We start from the raw sequence: 20,969 nt of genomic DNA, 5'->3' as shown, positions 1-20,969 counted from the left end.
CCACCATCCTGAGGTCGCCACTTGTAAACGTTTTGGTAAATTTTTTTCTGTTTCTTTTCTTTTAAGTTGTAATTCAGAATTGCACGTTCCATTTATGTACGTGAATTACACAATACATGTACCCTGGGTGGTGCAAGCAATGAAGCGCTTGACAACTAGCTGAAAGGTTGATGGTTCGAACCCATCCAGAGGCACCTCAGAAGACAGGCCTGACGATCTGCTTCCGAAACGTCAAAAACCAAAAAACCAAACCTGTTGCTGTCGAGTCGATTCTGACTCATAGGGACCCTATAAGACAGCAGAACGACTCTCTGGGGTTTCCAAGGAGCACCTGGTGGATTCGAACTGCCGACCTTCTGGTTATGAAGCGAGCTCTTAATCACTGCGCCACAGCCACTGAAAACCCCATTGAGTGTAGTTCTGCTCTGCACACATGGGGTCGCCATGAGTCAGAATCGACTGGAGGACGGCAAGCAGCAACAATAACCACGGTACATATTTTTATATTTTTGTATCTAAAGCATGTGGCATGTCATTAAAATATTTTAAATAATTTTAAAATATTCATAGTGTTCCATCTCACGGTTGTGCCACAGCTGTTACGCCTATTCCCTTCTTATTGGATATGGAAGTTGTTAAATATTCATTGCTATAAATAATTCTGCGAAGACCGTATCAGTGTATCTCCCAATTGGGAAGGTTTTTTTCCCCCCAAGTTGAAACAACTTCATTTGTTGTAACATTTCTATGAAATTGGTAGGGCATTTTGGCGAAACTGTTTTGGCAAAACTGAAGCCAAGTTGCCCCGCCAACCGCCCTCCCCAACCTTCAGTTCCCTGAAGGAGAACATGTCCCCGAGCGCCCACAGGCAGCCTTCACTGGGTCTCCGGGCTCAGGCGGAGCGTCCTGTCAAGCTGCGAGGCCTGTCAGCTCCTCAGATTTTACCAGTGGATGAAGATCCTATCCTCAGCTAGCTGCTTAATAATATATCTGATTCCATATTTAAGTGGCAAAAGAACACTGCACTCCAGACCCCTTGACCGGGCCTGTGATCTTGAACTCGCTGCCATTTAATACCTTTCAGAGTCTTGACTGAAAGAAACCATATTTCTGGAATACTTCTGGTTTGCCTAAAGTATCTGTATTTACTCATCCCTCTAGATGGCCTGTAATCTAAATCTATACCTCTGGATTAGGGTTGCCAGATAAAATATGCCAGTAAAAGTGGAATTCAGATAAACAACCTATAATCTGAAATTCAAATTTAACTTGTCTTGTATTTTTATTTGCTAAATCTGGCTACCCTATCCTCATAGATGATTGTGCTTTCATGCGGTACCATTGTTAACCACAGTGACGTGGATCGGAGCCGCCTGCCGCAATTGCCAATTCTGAGACCTATAGGGTTGATATGACCGAAACAGGTTTGGTGTTGTGTTTGTTTTTTATACCTGTAGATGTAATCTCATTTGGGAATAGAGTTTTCTTTGTTATGTTAACGAGGCCATATCAGTGTAGGGTGTGTCCTAAACCTAATTGCTTCTGAGTTACAAGGAGCAGCACAGACATAGAAACAAGCAAAGGAACGTTGACACCCGGTGAAGATTGCCCAGGAATGGAGGAATGCCGGAAGAGACAAGAATCTTCTCCCAGAGCCAACAGAGCAAGAGCCTTCCCCTGGAGCCCACCAAAACCAAAACCAAACCCATTGCCATCAGGTCGATCCCGACTCCTGGTGACCCTGTAGGACAGAGTAGAACTGCCCCATAGGCTTTCCAAGGAGCGGCTGGTGGATTCAAACTGCTGACCTTTTGGTTAGCAGCCGGGCTCTTAACCACTGTGCCACCAGGGCTCCCCTCTGGAGCCAGTGCCCTGAATTTGGACTTCAGCTTCCTAAACTGTGAGAAAAAAAAATCTGTGCTCTAAAGTCACCCACTTTTGGCATTTCTGTTACAGTGACACTAGGAAACTAGGGCAGCAAGTTACTTAACTTCTATAAACCTTAGTTTTCTTACTGTAAAATGGGTATATTACCAAACTCTGGATTTCTGTGCTAATAAAAAAAAAAAAAGCATATGAAGTATTTAGACCACAGTAAGAAATTAATAAATGGCAACAGTTGTTACACTGAAGCTTCACCGTGTTGATTATAGTGTTGATTATATCCAGTGACCTCTCTCAATGAGAACCTCTAAGAATAAATTCTCCCCGGCCTCAGTGTCAGGAATAGACCTGCCTTAATCTCAGCTTCCCCAGCCCCCTAGACTGACAGGTGTGTTTTTGATTTATGAACACAGGGACTATTGGAGCTGATTTTATTTCCCTCTTCACATTAGCTACTTGGAAGCATAAAAGCCAGATTTAGGATCTTTCCACAGTTAGTTTATAGGACATTGTAACATGCAATCTCCCATTCCTGGCTACATAATACCTTCATTTTTGATTTGCCCCATACTTCTTATTTTTCAATTTATTTTAACTGATTATATTGTACGCTCCTTTGAAAGTGTTTGACAAACATTTTTAGTTGTTGTTGGTTGCTGTGGAGTCAGCTTGAACTCATGGCGACCTCTTGTACAACAGAATGAAATGTTGTCTGGTCCTGCTCCATCTTCATGATTGTCCGTGTGCTCTAGTCTGTTGTTGCGGCCACTGTATATTTTGGGTGTCTTTCAACCTAGGGGGTTGTGATCCATAGGGTTTCCACTGGGCAATTTTCAGAAGTAGATTCCCAGGCCTTTCTTCCTAATCTATCTTAGTTTAGAAGCTTTAGGTGACCCTGCTGGTATTTGAAATATGGGTGGCATAGCTTCCAGCATCATAGTCACATGCAAGTCACCACAATACCACAAATTGACAGATGAGTAGTGGAACAGACATTTACTGAGTGTCTATTTGATAACTGAATGTGTGTTGGGCACTTATTTATTTATTTTATTGTACTTTAGGTGAAGGTTACAGAACAAATAGTTTCTCATTAAACAGTCAATACACATATTGTTTTATGACATCGGTTAACAACCCCACGACATGTCAACACTCTCCCTTCTCGACCCTTTTTTTTTTTTGGTGAAAGTATACATAGCCAAAGATACACCATTTCAAAAATTTCTACATGCACAGTTCAGTGCCATCCATTACATTCTTCCAGTTGTGCTGCTATTCTCACTTTAGATGAAGGTTTACAGAACAAAATAGTTTCTCATTAAACAGTTAGTACACGTTGCCCTATGACAATGGTTAAGAATCCCACTACATGTCAACACTGTCCTTACTCAACTTTGGGTTCCCTATTACCAGCTTTCCTGTCTCCTTCTGCCTTCTAGTCCTTGTCCCTGGACTGCTGTGCCTCATTAGTCCCATTTTGTTTTATGGGGCTGTCCAATCCCAGGATGAACGGTGAACCCCAGAAGTGACTTCACCACTGAGCTAAAAGGGTGTCTGGGGGCCATACTCTTGGGGTTTCTCCAGTCTCTTTCAGGCCAGTAAATTTGGTCTTTTTTGTGTGTGTTAGAATTTTGTTCTACATCCTTCTCCAGCTCTGTCCAGAACCCTCTGTTGTGATCCCGGTCAGAGCAGTCAGTGGTGGTAGCCTGGAACCATCTAGCTGTACTGGACTCAGTCTGATGGAGGCTGTGGTCCATTAGTCCTTTGGACTAATCTTTTCGTTGTATCCTGTTCTCTTCATTCTCCCTTGCTCCCGAAGGCGTGAGAACAGTGGAGTATCTTAGATGGCTGCTCACAGGCTTTTAAGACCTCAGACGCTACTTTTTGAGAGGGGCAGAGAGCAGGAGTGTTATGGGCACTCTAAAGGGCTAGATTAAGTCCTGACCCTTAAGGGGTTTACAGTGGGAACTTAGAAGAAGAGGGTCTGAGAGAAATTGGGAAGCAGTTCAGAGAACACACAAAGGCCTGGCCTCAGTGAAGTCGAGCTCTGACATCCTGAGCTCTTTCCCCCATCACTCGTTTTCCTAAACCAGCACACCACCTCTCAACTTTCCTGAGCTCTCTGGGCCTCCGTTTTGGCAAATGAAGATGGGAGGATGGAGAATTCGAGCCCTGAGTGCTTTTTCAGCTCCAATCCTATGATTTCAAGCTGCATTCTCATAGTGAGGCCAGGAGACTCCCAGAAGACCTGGATTCTCCCGCCAGCACCACCGCTAAACTCTCTCAGTTTCTTCCTCTGTACAGTGATGCTTCCCCTACCACACAAGGCAATGTGAATAAAATTAATTAGGCCAAAATTTACTGATCCCGGTAAAAATTCCTATGAATTATAAATACACACGTAATTATTTTCAGTTGAGTCAAGTTTGTATACGATAAAATGCAGGTCCTAAGAGTTCAGTTTCTTGAGTTTTGACAATTGCATACACCTGTGTAATTATCACTCAAAATAAAACAGAAATATTTCCGTCACCCCAAAAAGACCTCTTGTGCCACTTCCCAGTCAATCCCTTCACCATCCCAGTGACAAATAATGTTCTGATTTCTACGGAATTAGAAATAGATGACTTTTGTCAGATCTTGAAATTCCTATCAACAGAGTCCTACAGCATGATGTCTGGCTACTTTCACATAACCTAATGTTTTTGCAATTCATTCATGTTCTGCATGCTTCAGTAGTGGGGTCCATTGTATTACTCAGTAGTATCCCCTTGTATGGCTCTACAACAATTTGTTTAATCATTTTCCTGTTGATGGATGTATGGGTGGTTTCTTATTTATGGCTTTTATGAATATGGCTGACATGAACATTCTTATAAATGTATGCTCTTTCTTTTGCTTCAGTACCTAGAAGCGGTCATAGGGTAGATGTATGTTTATGTTTTGCAAAGTATTTGTACCATTTTACATTTCCACCATCTACATATGAGAATTCTGTTGCTCTACATCCTCACAAGTGATTGGTCTTGTCAGATTTCTTTTTATTTTAGGCATTTTAGTGGGTTTTAAATGAATCTCATTGTGGGTTTTATATACAGTTCCCTAACAGTTAATGATATTGAGCATTTTTTTCATGTTATTAGCCATTTGGAGCCCTGGTGGTGCCAGTGGTTAAAGCGTTTGGCTGCTAACCAAAAGGTCGGCAGTTTGAATCTACCAGCCACTCCTTGGAAACCCTATGGGGACAGTTCTACTGTGTTCTATAGGGTTGCTATGAGTTGTAATCAACTCAACAGCAACGGGTTTTTTTTTGTTATTAGCCATTTACATATCTTCTCCAGTGAAGTTAAAATCTTTTCCTCACTTCTAAATTATGTTGTTTTTCTTTATATTCTTGACATGTATACATTTTTTATATATTCTAGATACAAGTTGTTAGTCAGACAGATGAAACATGAGTATTTTTCCAGGCTGTCACTTACCTATTCATTTTCTTAATGGTGTCCTTGATTAGCAGACATTTTCTATTTTGATGCCATCCGATTCATAATCTTTTTACATGATTAGTGCTTTTTATGTCGCATCTAAGAGTTGTTTGCCTACCCAAGATCACGGGACTATTCTTCTATGCGTTTTAATGTAAGATTTACGGTTCCAGCTTTTTGTTTAGGTCTTTGACCTATGCTCAATTAATATTTATCTATGAAATAGGTAGAGAGCCAAGGTTCATTTTTTTTTTTTCTCCCTGTAGAGATGCATAGTTGATCTAGCAACATTTGTGACAGACTTTTCTTTCCCCATTGAATTGACATGGTACCTTGGTCAAAAATCAACTGATGTATACAAGAGGGTCTACTTCTGTACCCTCTATTAGCAATGTTTTGCAGTTTTCAAAGTAAATATCGCATCCATCTTCCAAAGAATTTACTTTTTGGTATTTGATTTTTGTATGCTATCATAAGCGGTACTTTTAAACAAATTTCATTTTCCAACTTTCCATTAGTAATTTATAGAATTAGTTGGTTTTGTGAATTGACCTTGTAGTCCAATAATTTGTAAAACTCACTATTTCCAGTAATTGTTTTTGGTAGATTTCACATGCTTTCTGTGAAAAAGGGGCAATCTACATACAATCACGCCATCCACGAAAACTTGCAGTTTTTCTCTTCCAATGTTTATGCTTTCTATTTATTTCTTGACTTACTGCAAAGCAATTGTCAAGGGTGAGAGCTGACATCCTTATCTTGTTCCCAATCTTAGGAAAAAACATTCAGTGTTTTACCAGTAATGATGAAGTTATCTGTAAACAGTAGCCATGGTGTTGACTCTGACTCATGGCGATCCCATGCGTGTCAGAGGAGAACTGTGCTCCACTGGATTTTCAATGACTGATTTTTCAGAAGTAGATCACCAGGCCTTTCTTCTAAGGTGCCTCTGGGTGGATTTGAACCTTTTGGTTAACAGCTGAGTGCGATAACCTTTTGTACCACCCAGGGATTCCAAAGTTACCTGTAGGGTGTGCTTTATCAGATTTAGAAAATTCCTTTCTAGTCTCAGTTTTCTGTGGGTCGTTGATCAAGAAAGGTGTTGGCTTTTGTCAAACGCATTTTTCCCCATTTCTTGAGATAATTATATGATTTTTATCTTTTATTATATGGTGAATGACATTGGGTAAAAAATAATGAAGGCCCAACTGCCACCCAGACTGAACATTTATTGTGAGTTCTACCACACCAAAAGGATTTAGAAACACACAGTCCCTTTTGGGCATCTTTTTTTTTCCTAAACAATTTAAAATCTCAATACGAGACTTTTGCACACCTGGAGTTCCTGGGTGATGCAAATGGTTAAGCACTAGACTACTTACACTAGACTACTAACCACAAGGTTGATGGTTCGAACCCACCCAGACGCGACTCGGGAAGAACAGGTCTGGCGATGTGCTTCTGAAAACCCTACGGAGCAGTTCTACTGAGCACACATGGGGCGCCATGAGTCGGAACTGACAGCAGCTGGTCTGCTTCTGTACACCTATTATTTCCAAACAGTGAACTTTCTTCCCCCAAATTCCTCAAGAGAAGCAGAAGGCCTCACGGCAGACCTGCGTACTTGGGACAAATGACGCCTCCACACCTTTGGCTCACCTCAGGGAGCCTTGGGGGCCCTGGGACTCACCTCCACTTCCAACTTCTTCCCAGCCCTCCCCCAGCCCCTTCCCCGAAGTACAAATGTTACTTTTGCTCTGAGGGGGTTAGCTCTCCAGGCCTCCGTGCATTTAGTTGCGCGGCCAGAAGGGTGCATAGGAGCGGGCGGGGCACAGACAAGGCACCCCAGGCCGTGCAGGCCACAAGGCCACCGCCCGCCGGGTGGGTGCGGACGGAGTGGAGGCCCCGCTGTCGCGCGGACTCCGGGGAAGGCCCCCGCGATCGCGCAGCGCCGGGAAGTGGCAGGCGGGACTCTGGCACCCGGTCCGCCGGAGACGGAGCGCACCCCCGAGGCAGAGCGCACCCTCGAGGCACCGCGAGCCAGAGCACCCCCAGACGGGGAACCTCCCCGCCCGCAGCCTCCCCCAGCCGAGTTTCGCCACCAAGGGCCGCCGCACGCTTTTTTCTTCTTACTTTCAGATCCTTAAAAAAAAAACCCAAAAAACTTTTCTAGTTGCCTTATCTCTGTAATCACCCCCCGCGGCCTCGCTCCCGGCTCCTTTCTCCCCGTTTACGTTTCCCCGTCGGAGGGCACCCATCGCTGCCTCTCACCTCCTGTCTGAACTCCTGCCTCCGCCATTGCGTCCAGGTGTGAAGGACTGACAGCCGCCCCCGCCCCAGGCTCGGGGGACACCGTCTGAAGGTAAGCACAGGTGCTGCCGCCTCACTGGGCCCCCCTCCCCACTACTCTCTGCCCCCCACTCCTGGAGGCAAAAGGCGTCCCAGCCTTAGGGGCTGAGATTCTGAAAACAAGATGGATGGAGTTAAAGGGACAATTAAATATGTGTACATGTTTGTGTGTGTGTGTGTATGTGCATATGTATATGTATGTGTGTATATATAATTTTAAATATACAGGTATGTGTATAATATATAAAATATATAAATTTAAATTGGTGAGAAAGCATCATCCACTTCCCTGATGGTACAGCTTTAGAGGTTGAGCGGTCCCCAGTGGTTTTCTGGAAAGATGACAATGGCTGAAATGAAAAGTGATAGCAATCGTTGGTATTTATGAAGCATTTCCTGTGTGCCTGGTACTGTGTAGAAAGTTTTAGATGTGTTACTTTTACCTAATCCTCCTACTAGCCCGATGAAGCCAAATGAAGCCCAGAGAGGTTCAGACATTTACCCAAGAGCATCCAGCTGCTAAGTAATAAACCCCAGATTCACGCCTAAATTTTACTGACTTCAAAACCTTTGTCCTTATTTTGAGGTGCTCCTGCCTCCAGGAGTTAGAACACCTGTAAGCAGTTGTATCACAGTTATCAGATTAATGAGTGTGCCGTCCCAGGCAGATACCGAGACCCGAGATGATTGTTGTAATGTCACTAATTTCCCTTCAGTTCACCACCCTTGCTCAATTCTTGGGTTCTCAGCACACATCTATTGCATATCCATTCGGTGCCATGCATGAAGCTAGGATTTGGGCCACGCCTCTCAACCTGAGGGCCTTGGATGGTCTGGGAGGGTGTAATTTGGGGGAAAACTAAGTGTAAATATATGTTTATGTAAATTTTGGGGACAGAGTGACATCCACCCATCCCCACCTCTGCCCTTATATGAAAATGCTTGCTGGCACAGGCTTGAACAAGGACATGCACTGTTTGGGGGCTTTAGCATATGGAGAGCTTCACTGAGCCCAGTTGCAAGGATTGTAGGAACCTGGCAGCTGGAGGAAGTGGGGAGGGTGGTCTAGGTAGCAAAACTAACATCTGCATAAGTGGAGCTGAGGAAAAGCGTAGGAACAGTAAGAATGGAGGTTTGTATGGCAAAGGCTACGTGATGGAAATGATTTTCTTGGCCTTACAAATGATAAACCTAATTCAACATAAATTTTTTTTTTTCTTAGAGTCGAATTGTGTGTGTGTGTGTGTGTGTGTGTGTGTGTGTGAGAGAGAGAGAGAGAGAGATGTCAAAGATCATTTTTTCCCTCTTCTTAATTTGGTTGCTTTATCATCTCACACGCTGAGAAACCTCTTATTCATCCAGACACTGTAAGGATATGATCACGTTTTAAAATCTCAGTTATATGTTTTGTTAGTAAGAGTGTTTTACACTGAGGCAATCTACATTGATCTGTGCGTGAGTCAGACTATCCAGCTGTCATTTGGGTTTGACCATTCTACCTGGTTGGGTCTCAGTTTCCTGGTCTGGAAGAACCTTGAAGTGGCTTAATCTCTGCAGGTCCCTGTGAATCCTTTGTTTCTAAAGAATGGCACTTGGCGTAGGAGACAGTCTGAAGATAAGGGCGGCAGCGCAGAACCAGGGGCTTAGGAGATGGCCGCTTGGAGACTTGGGCCACTTTGGGAGGCTCTCGCACTGTCTTGGGGGACAGACGGAGCGGTCAGTTTGCATCTGACTTTCACTCCAGGTCCCATGTGTTTGGAAGATATTCTGTTTTTCCTTTAGGGGAAAGCTTCATGCTGTTGGATGAGTTAGGAAAGTGTGTGACTTTATAAACACCCTGGATCGATGGCTCCTAGCTCAGCTGCATGTTAGAATCACCTGGGAAACTAAAAAAAAAAAAAAGACAAAAAAACCCAGGATGCCCAGCCATCGCTAGCGCCCAGCCATCACTAGCGCCCAGCCATGGCTATTTTTTTCAAGGGCCAGGTTAAGAACGAGTGCCTTCGGCTTGGCTACGTCGGTGTTAAAACATACTTTTCCAGAGGCCGCAATTAAAAAACGTGCAGGTGGAAGATTATACAACCATGCCAACGGATCCAATCACCTGGATGACAAACTGGGTGCATTTTATGCATTCCTTAATGCAAAAAAAAGCAGATATGAAATAATAGTATGCAGTTAGTGGTAAGTGCTATCAATTGGAAAACAAAGCCGGGTGAGGGAATGGAGGGAGAGCGGTGTGTGTGGGTATGTTAGCGCACCGCGCGCGCGCGTTCCCTCTCGGGAAAGCCTTCTGTGTTACACTTTAGATGGACTACTCAGGGAAGCCCTGTATTATGACTATGTTATCAAAGAAGTGTAAGGGAGAGAAAGGACTATAATAGATGATAGATGATTCCTAGCTATTTGGGAAAAATAAGTTACGTTAGACCCTGTCTTTATGAAGAAACAAGAAAATTAATTGATGGATGAAAAAGTTAAGAATGAAGAAAGTGTAGATAACCCTTTCTCTGACCCCTGAAGGGAGAGGAATGTTCTGTACTTAGAGGTAATGGAAAAAACACAAAGCAAAATCATGATAGGTTTGACGACATAAATGTAAAATCTGCTATATGGTAAAAGATCAGAAGAGAAATTAAAAAGTGAACAAGAAGTTGGGGAAAACACTGAACGTGTTACGATGAACTGGACAAAAGACATAAAGGCATAGCTTATAAACTTGGAGACAAAATGGCTAAAAATATATGATTAATATTTTGCCTCATTCATACTAAAAGACATGCAGGATTAAAAAACAATGAGATACCATTTTACCATTCTGACTACCTGATTAGATTAAAAAAACAAAACAAAAGGAGGATGCCTGTTTCTTCCTGGGGGTGGTAGATGGAGACTGTCTTGCACTGTTTACAGAGTATCAATTATTACAACATTTCGGGAATGCAGTTTGGCAGTGTGCGTTTATCGCTGTTGAAAATGTATTCTTCAACTCACTGGTTATACTGCCATGTAGTATCACCAAGAAAATAATGAGAAGCATAAGCAACGAAAGACAGCTAATATTTAAGTTTTGGGTGGTGGTTATTATTCACCAGGCACTTTCTAACACTCACATCAGCTCTGGGAGGCAGTATTGTTAACCCCCTTCTATGGATCAAGAAATTGCGGCACAGAGCGGGTAAGTGACTTGCCCGAGTTTATTCAGCTGGTAGAGGCTAGAATGGATATTCAAATCCAGCCAGCGGGACACCAGAGACCATGCTTCCAAACCCTGAGCCTTAAAGCCTTACACGTGAGGATGGTCATGGTGGTTATTTTATAATAAAATACATCTTGTGAATTATAGTATAGCCATATGAAGAAATAGTATGTGGCAATTAAAATGTTAACAGATATTTTTGTGACACAGGAAAATATTCATTATATACTGAAATACTTTAAACATTATCTTGTTTGAAAAGGTATAGAAAAAGTACAGGAAAACATGCTAACATATTATGCATGTTGAGATTATTTTCTTTTTTTCAGTTTTCATTTTTATAAATGTCCTACAATGGGCATATATTGCTTTAGAAATCAGAACAATTTTTAAAAAAAGAAAGAAACTTAAAAGTTACGGAAAAGCAAAAAGTAATATCAACATCAAGTATAACACCAAAAAATTACACTCTAAACATTCCTACATGTAAGATATTTAATATGCATATCCTCCTACAAATAATTTACTAATACTTGATGGGCTATCTACGACATTTCCCAGGACTGCTTTTTTTTTTCCTTTCTTGAAATGAGTTCATATATACATACATACGCCCACACACAGAGAAGTGCAAATAGCAGCTAATTGGTATACTAGGATCTTAACATGTTCCATATTTGAACTAAAATTAAGTCATCAGAATGCTGAATAATCTCATAGTCACCATATCTCTTAGTGGATCATTAAAACAACAAACAAAACTATGCCTTTTACAAGGAGAAGAGTGCCATAAAGGGAACAACACTTTACTCTCTACCCAAGATGAAGACTAGATGGGGTTAATACCAAAATGTGTGTGGGTGTGTGTAGGTAGGTTTCAAACCACAGAACTCTTCTAATTTGATTATGAACAATTGGTACTTTCCGTAGGCACCAAATCAAACCCAGTCTGTTACCAGCAACCTTATAGGCCAGAGTAGAACTTCCCCGTGTGCTTTCCAAAGAGCAGCTGCTAGCTTCCAGCTGCTGACCTTTTGGTTAGCAGCCAAGCTCTTAACCACTGTACCAGCAGGCCTCCTTTCCATACATATTTATCCTCTTTATCTGTATATTATTGATTATTTATCCCTTGGAAAGTCCACCAAATTCGTGATGTTATTCATAAGAATTGATGTAAATGGTTTGGTAGGTTAGCTATTCAACTTTATCCAGGGTTTGGGCATTGATAGTCCTTTTTGGGGATGGGAGATGGGCGGGAGTTGGTAAGAGGAGGAGCATTCCTTGGGTATGAGAGACTACCATGCACCGCATAAGTCTTCAGAAACATTAGCTCGTTTAATTACTCGATGATTTATGAATGAGCAAACAGGCCCTGAGACTTCTAAGTACCTTGCTCAGGCTTGCACCGCTGGTCAGGGCTGATTTATGTGTCCCCAGAACCAAGGTCTTTCTGTCAGTTGGGGTCTCTCCACCAGGGGAGGACTGCCGTGGGAGGTCAGCACTAGCTGCATGGGAAAAAGGCAACGTCAACTTGTTTATGAAGGATTCAGACTCAGTGGATGATTCCCACTGCATTCCTCCTGCTCTTCTGCTCTCTGAGACTGTAATTAGTAACATACAATTGAGGTGGGAGCAGGATAGAATTCAGCGCAACTCTCAATTCTCCGGGGTCACTGTCAGTGTTGAGTAGGGATTTAGAGTGTGAGAAACTTCCATTTTGACTCTCCATTTCCCTAAAATAAACATGTGTGAGCATGTGAGTTCAGACACGTGTATACATGCACACACTTATTCTTCATTAGCAAGTATTCATGAGTGCTTAGTATGTGCTAGGCGTTGTGTTGGGCTTTCGTGATCCATTAACCAGAAAAATAGACTTAGTCCCTAAATTTATGAAACTTACATCCTGGAGGAAGACGGACATTTAAAAATTCAGCCCATAAATCAATACCTAATTGAAAATTGTGATGAACGTTAAAAAAAAAGGAAACGGAATGTGGCAAGAGAGAAAAAGCAGTTGGTACTCTCTCGCTCTCGCTCTCTCTCTCGCTCTCTCTCTCTCTCTCACACACACACACACACACACACACACACCCAAGGGCAGAACTGCCAGCATCTCCCTGCATGTCACCAACTATTTATTCATAGAGTAGCAGATTTCCTAGAAATACGTTGTCCTCAACTTTGACCTTGTAGCCAGGATTTAGTAGACCAGGCCTAAAATAAATCAGGCTCTGTTGTATTCAACAGGTTACATTATTAGGGATTTCTTCAGGATGCTGAAATTCATTGCCTTGAAATTGTATTAGATATATGTAGCTGAATGTTTTGAGAATTAATGACTCCAATAAGGAATATGACATCCCCTGGGCCAATTTTTACAATAGTCCATGTGCAACAAGATTTTTTAAAATCTCCTTCCCAGGACAGATATGCTTTTGTTTGACAGCTTTGGCTGAAACTTTTGTTCTTTTTTCAGAGGAAGTATTTGAAGTAGAATCCTAAACATGCATTCCACAGAGCTGCCCTTGGCATTTCTGATACTGATGTTTAGTAACACCTCAGGTAAGTGTGTGTAATTATTCACAAGCATACTTCACTGGTAGTCCAGAGAGAATATCAAGGTCTCGTTTTTTTTATGTGGAGGTGGCTACTGAGTAGGGAATAGAAGACAGTGAATTTCTTAAAACTATTGATTTAAAATTTTACTTCAGAAAATTGCCAAGCATTTTGTGTTTCTGGCTAGAGAATGGAAGAATCATATGAGTATAATCAAATGAAAAAGACTCATACAGCCTGCTTGAAAAAGAAAGGATCCAGCCCTCTGAATTTGGGTAGAGAAAACAGGATGTGAAAAGTTGTATCCTGCAATAAATTACATTGGCCTGACTAAAATGTACTTTATGTTATTTGAGAGTGAGGAGATAAAGGCCTTCTTTCTTATGGGTTTTGAGAAGGTTTTACACACTGTCCCCTTCCTGAAATGAAGGCCAAGATTTATCTCATTTTTTAGGCAATGAAGAAAGTGAATGGGAACTACCTTCTACAGATCTTAAAGAAAATATTAAAGCTAGAAGCAATACATCAGAAAGAGACTATTTAGACTAGAGAGCACAACTAGGCTTCCCATCAGGTGTCAAATACTAATTTTAATTTATTAGCATTGATGGCTTGGAGCTTTTTATTGAGAAGCATTCTGAGACCATATCAGGATTCTTTGGAGAAGGGTCCCTTGATTGACTGACGCAGTTTACCAGTTCATTAAGGCTTCGGAGGAGAAGGTGGAGCACAAATATTAATTGGCCTTGATCTATTACCCTCAGTGGTACAAACAGTTAAGTGCCCACTACTTTGAGAGTTCGGCAGTTTGAACCCACCCAGAGGCCCCTTGGAAGACAGGCCTGGCAATCTGCTTCTGACAGGTCAAAGTCTTGAAAATCCTGCTGAGCAGTTCTACTCTGCACACCTGGGGTCTCCATGAGTCGGAGTTGACCTGAAGGCAACTAACAGAAGCAACAACAATACGAGTTCATATGCCTTACTTTGAGAATTGCTGCTGAAGACATAGCAGTTAAGCTATTGATATTTTCAGATAATACAAGTCCAACCTTGGGGAATATTTACTTATTGTAAATATTTACTTATTTACATATTGTGGAGATCCAGACAATGTCACACTACCCTGATGTTAAGGGAATGAGGTAGATCTGTTCTTCCTGATATTGAATGACCTGTCAGAAATGGCTGAGTAGCGAATCAAGGTGCAGCAAGCTGCGTGTCACGGTTCCATGCTTTATAGACGCACACGAATAACCTTGTTCCCATCATACCCTGAAAATATGTTTCAGGCACAGAAAGAGTGACACGGCCTGTTGTAAGGTTGCTAGGGTCCCAGTTCCCTGTCTTTTTAGGTACTTGGACACCACCTTTCATGAAGGGTTCACTCTAGGCAGATGTGACAATATTCTAAGTGTAGGATTCATTTAACCCAGTTGGAGTTGGGTGAAAACATCCTATAATTGTCCAAAGGCAGAACATTTCCAAACACAGACCTCATTCCAAAGGGTGTAGGTTCTTGGCCTTGCAGGATTCTTATACCCTGTTTACAAGAATAGAAGTTCCTATTCTGGGCTGTCCATACATCTTGAGCCCCACTCATTTCTCTAATGGAAAACTATTTCTAACAAGCATTATGTTAATCGACAAAGTCTCTGGTGTTGGACAGAATATATCTTAAGCCACTAGCTGTCTGGGGAATGTGGACTTTCAAGTGCCAATCATCAACACCTGGAGAGTGTATTCTAGATTCCAAAAGGTCCAAACTCGTTGCCATCGAGTCGATTCTGAGTCATAATGACCCTACAGGACGGAGTAGAACTGCCCCATAGGGTTTCCGAGGACGGCTGGTGGATTCGAGCTGCCGACCTTTTGGACAGCAGCCGAGCTCTTAACCACGGCACCACCAGGGCTCCTAGATTAGGTATTCTAGGTTAGGTCCCTTCGAATGGTAACAACCCCCAAAGAGCGATGACTGTCTGTGTCCATCAAAACGTAGGTACTTGTGTTTGTAGTAGCTTTCTCAATATTGGCCAAAACCTAGAAATAACCCAAATGTCGGTTACCAAAAGAATGATAAATCGACAAATGTTAACACGATTTGTTACTATATTCCCTAACGATGAAAAAAGAATAATTCACTGCTATCTACAGCCATGTGGATGGTTCTCACAGCCATAATGATGTAAGAAAGATTCCAGACACAAAAGAGCACATGTTGTATGATTTGTGCACTTTATTCCATGTATAGTGTATCTCTAAGAAAGGAAAAGCAGTTCAACTTTTAATAACCTGCCACTGCTTTTGGTGTCAATCAAAATTAACACATAAATTCATGCTTTACACCTTGTGTGTTGAAGTATTGAAATGACAATTAGAGATTCTGTAACAATCACTGAACATAAGGTTGATGTTCATTAACCCTTGTGCTTTGAGGTAGATTTGACATCCATGTTTTTAAAGAATGTTTCTATCATTTCAGCCACTTCTTCTTTACTTTGTGGTTAGCGACACTGAATTAAAACAAGACTGTTGCTTTGAGAAATAAATCCCAGCTAGAGAGAAGGCATTTTTCTCCATGACCTCAGGAAAGTGCTCTACTCAATTTAAGGTTCTCATTCTCAAAATGTGGTTTTATAGGATGACCTGGAGCCACCACAGGACAGGATATGGCAACTCTGAAGCGCAAGAAGCACACAAGGAGGGGCATGAGCGTTGACCTGTGTAGCCGGAAGGATAAAGCCAGAGTATCTGGGTTACTTGAGAAAGAGATGGGGTGGGGAGGAGATAGATCAAGCTCAGAGAAGGGAAGTGACAGATAGCTGGACTCGAGGAGGTATTATATTCATCAGTTCTTGATTATCCATGGTCACAACAATAACTAATTTACATGTCCTAAATCATATAGGAACACCTTTAACCCTCCCCAGGTCTGCCCAGGGTAGGAATAGGTAGACAGATTGAGAGCAAGATTCAGATGAAGAGCTCTGAGGTCTCCAGGTTTCTTGTTTTCTTTTCTATGAGACTTTCCTCAGCTGGGGCTGTTTTTGGGCAGGTGTGGCGACATTGTGACTTCCACTGTGGCTTCCCGTATGAAGAAGCGGTCATGTGTAATAGTTTCTTCTTTTGAAAGATTACCTCACACTTTTCCGTCCGGTAGTTACTGCAGGTTAAGCCCTGGCACCGTTCTGTTTGGGAAAAGCTGTGGGAAGTTTTGTCGTCCTCTGTGTTCTGAAAGTGCTTTGTCCCTCCTCCCTCCTAGGCTAGGAAAGTTGACCCTAAAATACGAAAACTCACGAGAATGTGACATTGAAATTTCCCAGGGCTTCTTTCTAACCTACTTTTCCCCCAGAGGCACTAGAACAGAAGAGAGAAAAACTAAACTAAACTAAACCCTTGTGATTCTGTTTTTCTTTTGCTTTGCTAATCTTTTGAAGAAAATTGTATGTCGCGTCTCCACATTACCGCGGTTGAAGGTGAGCCTTTCTATTTGAAATATTGCCGATCTTCATCTGAGCACAAGAATGAAAAAAACACAAGATGGTGCTACCAACCCAATGGGTCACTTGAACAGATTGAACTAAACCCAAGCAATTCACCCAGAATTGCTTTCCATGAGTATGCTTTGGAATTTTGGCCAGTTGAATTGAGTGACAGTGGATCTTACTTTCTTAAAATGGGGTGAGTATTTCTTTGTTTAAGTATATATATTTCATAGGATTCTTGGCCTCTGTTCAGCAGATCAAATATATAGTAATCTGAAAGGTCAGATACTCCTTTTTTTTTTTTTTTAATCCTCTACTTCTCCTACAACATGAAATATTTTATTATTAAAAATTAAATAACCCTCATGTGTTTATTTTATGAGTGTTCTTAATGAAATGAGATTATTATAATAGGATTTTCTTTCAGAGGAACCTTGCAAAAAATAAGTGAAAAGTGAACAAAAATCATTTTAAAATTTAAATTGAAATTGTCTAGATCCACTTGTCAAATGCAATAAGTGGCTGGGGCGTCATATGTTATTAACATGCAGTGAAGTGGGAGTGGTGTCAGCTTCGTGGGTGGTATCCTCAGGCTGGGGAGGAGGACTGGTGTAGACACACCCTAGTCAAGTTTTCAGGGGTTTATTGGGAGCCAGGAGTCCTGGCGGTGCAGTGGTTAACAGCTATGGCTGCTAACCGAAAGGTCAGCGGTTTGAATCCACCAGCTGCTCCTTGGAAACCCTATGGTAAGTTCTACTCTGTCTTATACGGTCACTGTGAGTCGGAATCGACTCCATGGCAACGGGTTTGGGTTTGGTTTTTGGGTTGGGAGCCAGGGGGGCGGCACTAGTGAAGGAGATGTGTGTTTACAGCCAATCACAAACCCACAGCTGGGACAATGAGAGGAGGGCACAGAAAGGAGCTTGCATAGCCTACTCATGACTGGCGCAGTGGTTAAGAGCTATGGTTGCTAATCAAAGGTTGGCAGTTCGAGTCCACCAGCCACTCCTTGGAAACCCTATGTGGCAATTCTACTCTGTCCTATAGGATCGCTATGAGTCAGAATTGACTCAACAGCAGTAGGTTTGGTTTTGGTTTCACTCATGACATAGCCTTAGATTCCACAAGGATACTCATAACTAAGAATCATAAGCTCTATAATATGAGGGCAACCATCTAAACGAGTCCACGGTTAGTACTGAATGTGGTTCTCTTTATGTTATTTGGTGAGATGAAGAGGGAGTAACTGGGAAAAGGAATCTTCTATGTGATTCACTGTTAGTGAGAAGCTTGATGGCATAATGTGTATTTGGAACACTTGTGATGAATCATGTATGTGTGTGTGTATGTATGTATATATGTATTTTTCTTGAGATTTGAGACTGACTTGTAGAAAATAGTCAAGGGCCAATTATGAGATGATGGTATGCTGTTAAGATGTAGCTAGATTCCTTTTAAGAGTGTCCCTGCAGGCTGTCCTGATGGTTATCAACAGTACAGCGGAGAGCAGAGCTTTGATGACACTCTTGCGGTTTTGTACAAAATTAGGTCATTTTTGTTTGTGTTTGTACACAGGGATTCCCAGGAGTCAGAGAGAAATTAAATGACCGCTTTTTTAATTGATGAGTTTTATGTGACCTTTAGGGGAGATGATTCCAGAAAATGGGTCACAAATGTGTCCCTCTACACTAAGCTAAGGAAGAATGAGTGTTCTCGCAAATGAGGTTGAGAAAAAAGAACAACAAATAATATACACTCTCTAGCCCTGACTAAAGGAGCCCTGGTGGTGCATTGGTTAAGTGCTCAGCTGCTACCTGAAAAGCCCACGCTTCGAACCCACCAGCTGCCCAGCAGGAGAAAGATATGGTAGTCCTTGACAATTGCTAGATTTCTTGCTGTGGTGAGCCAGAAAGAGGCAAGGGCAGGGTTTGGGAATAGTATAATGAGTTTCTTTATATAAAAATAATAATAAAAAAATTCTTTGGATTGGTTACTACAGGGAAGATAGGTGGTATTTCCAGACTCTCTGGAGTCATCATGCAATGCCTTTAAATCTTTCTTTCGTAGAAATGATACTCATGAATGGAAATTAAATGTTATCAGAAGAAATAAACACAACTGTTTTACTGAAAAACAAGTAAATACCAGAACTGTGGAAGTTAAAAAACATTTGATGATAAAATGTGAAACACCATACTACAGAAAACTGATCAACAAAACATCACTCTATAAGGTAATGCTTTTAACTTCAGACTTGGTTGAAAAGATAAAATTCCAAAATGAGGGTGAGATGGCTGTGGAGCCTTCTGGTCTTATAACACACACGGCGTGACCCCATACAATCTACTTGGCCTATCTGAGTAAGTGTCCTCACAGGGTTGTTGTAATGGGCTAACATACATGGTATGTGTAGCGCAGTATCTGGACCACATTCCAAAACCAAAAACTGGTTGCTGTCAAGATGATTTTGATTCATGGTGAGCCCATGTGTATCAGGCTAGAACTATGCTCTGTAGGGTTTTCAAGGTGGTGATCTTTTGGAAGCAGATCACCAGGCCTTTCTTCCTAGGTGCCTCTGGGTGGGTTTGACCCGCCAACCGTTTGGTTAGTAGTTGAGTGCTTCACTGTTTGCACCGCCCAGGGAGTTCCTGGAATACCTTAGGAGTTCAATAAATTATAATCACTTTCCTTCCCTGCCCTCACTTTATTTTCCTTCTCTTTTCAATAAGTTAGTTTTTAGGAATGCTAGTTTAAGGATTTTCATTTTCTTCTGCTACATTTACTTAAACTTTAAAACTGAGATATATATATTTTTTGAATGTTGAAATAATATGAGTTTATTATATAAAATTGTAAAATAAGAGAATAATGAAGAAAGAAAAATCATCTATAATCCCACCAGCCAGACACTTAGGAGACTTTGAGTATTGTGTGCAAACATCTACTTTTAACCTGTTGCCATTGAGTCCATTCTGGCTCATCGCGACCCTATAGGACAGAGTAGAACTGCCGTATAGAGTTTCCAAGGAGTGCCTGGTGGATTTGAACTGCTGACCTTTTGGTTAGCAGCCATAGCTCTTAACCACTGTGCCACCAGGGTTTCCTCTGCTTTTAGATAGTGGTATTTTTAATAACGTGTATCTTCCTTTTTTGCACTAAAATTATATTGTGATCATTCCCCCACATCTTTCAGCATTCTTCCAAACGTGGGATTCCATTGTGTTTGTACCCGATTTGATCTAATTAATCCACTGTTTCTGGACATTGAGGAGTTTCGTATATTTTACTGCTGTATTTTTATGAAAATAACGCGCACCTTCTGTGTTTGTTTAGCGACTGCCCCCTCCTCCCTGCAAGGTATTTTCGTAAGTGTGCGATGCTATTTTTTTTTTTTTACAGCAACATGTAAAAAATATGGGCATTGCAGTACTTATGGGGGGAGGGTGCAGTTGGCAATCAAACACAGAAAGTGTGTGTTATTTGCATAGAAATATGGTATTATTTATAATATTAAAGTAAACTTCATGTTCATAAGTCTTTGGATACACATCAACCAGATCCCTAAAAGTGAAATCACTTGGTCAGGGGCTATGATGGCTTGTGATGCACATTATGAAACTACTCTCTGGGGCTATGCCAGCTTAAAACCCCACAACTAGTAAAGGAATCTCCTCACATGTCTACCACACTGGGAAGTAATCATTTTAGAATGCTTCAAAATCTGACATGTAGAATTTTTGTGACTCTTTGATTTATTTTGCATTTCTTAATAATAAATATTTTTTCATGTATTTATTACATCTTAGTGTTACTACTTTTGTGGATTGCCTATTAATTTCCTTTGCCCATTTTTTTTTCAGTTGATGTAACTTTTTCTTTTTTTTTATGATTTTTTTCTTTTTTATTGTACTCCAGGTGAAGGCTTACAGAACAAATAGTTTCTCATGAAACAGTAGTACACATATTGTTTTATGACATTGGTTAACAACCCCACAACATGTCAACCCT

The 20,969-nt window shown here is 41.5% G+C and overlaps 1 protein-coding gene across 6 annotated transcripts in view; it reads left to right on the top strand.

The window, feature by feature from the left end:
- The first annotated feature begins 7,510 nt into the window (after positions 1 to 7,510).
- IL18R1 (interleukin 18 receptor 1) overlaps positions 7,511 to 20,969 on the top strand; it is a 48,588-nt gene continuing 35,129 nt past the window's right edge. For 2 of the 6 annotated variants that reach the window (XM_004369400.2, XM_023733865.1), the window contains exons 1-4: positions 7,517 to 7,734; positions 13,400 to 13,485; positions 16,914 to 17,157; positions 19,029 to 19,194. In XM_004369400.2, the coding sequence (XP_004369457.1) occupies positions 13,428 to 13,485; positions 16,914 to 17,157; positions 19,029 to 19,194 (468 nt within the window). In that variant the 5' untranslated portion in view covers positions 7,517 to 7,734; positions 13,400 to 13,427. Of the gene's footprint in view, positions 7,735 to 13,399; positions 13,486 to 16,197; positions 16,313 to 16,913; positions 17,158 to 17,283; positions 17,708 to 19,028; positions 19,195 to 20,969 lie in introns of those variants that run through there. The other 4 variants (XM_023733873.1, XM_023733859.1, XM_023733876.1 and 1 more) reach the window with 4 other exon arrangements.

The sequence above is a fragment of the Trichechus manatus genome, unplaced genomic scaffold (assembly GCF_000243295.1).
Source record: "Trichechus manatus latirostris isolate Lorelei unplaced genomic scaffold, TriManLat1.0 scaffold00004, whole genome shotgun sequence".
NCBI lineage: Eukaryota > Metazoa > Chordata > Mammalia > Sirenia > Trichechidae > Trichechus > Trichechus manatus.
The sequence above is the reverse complement of the archived record's forward strand: the minus strand, read 5'-3'. Positions and strand labels throughout refer to the sequence as shown.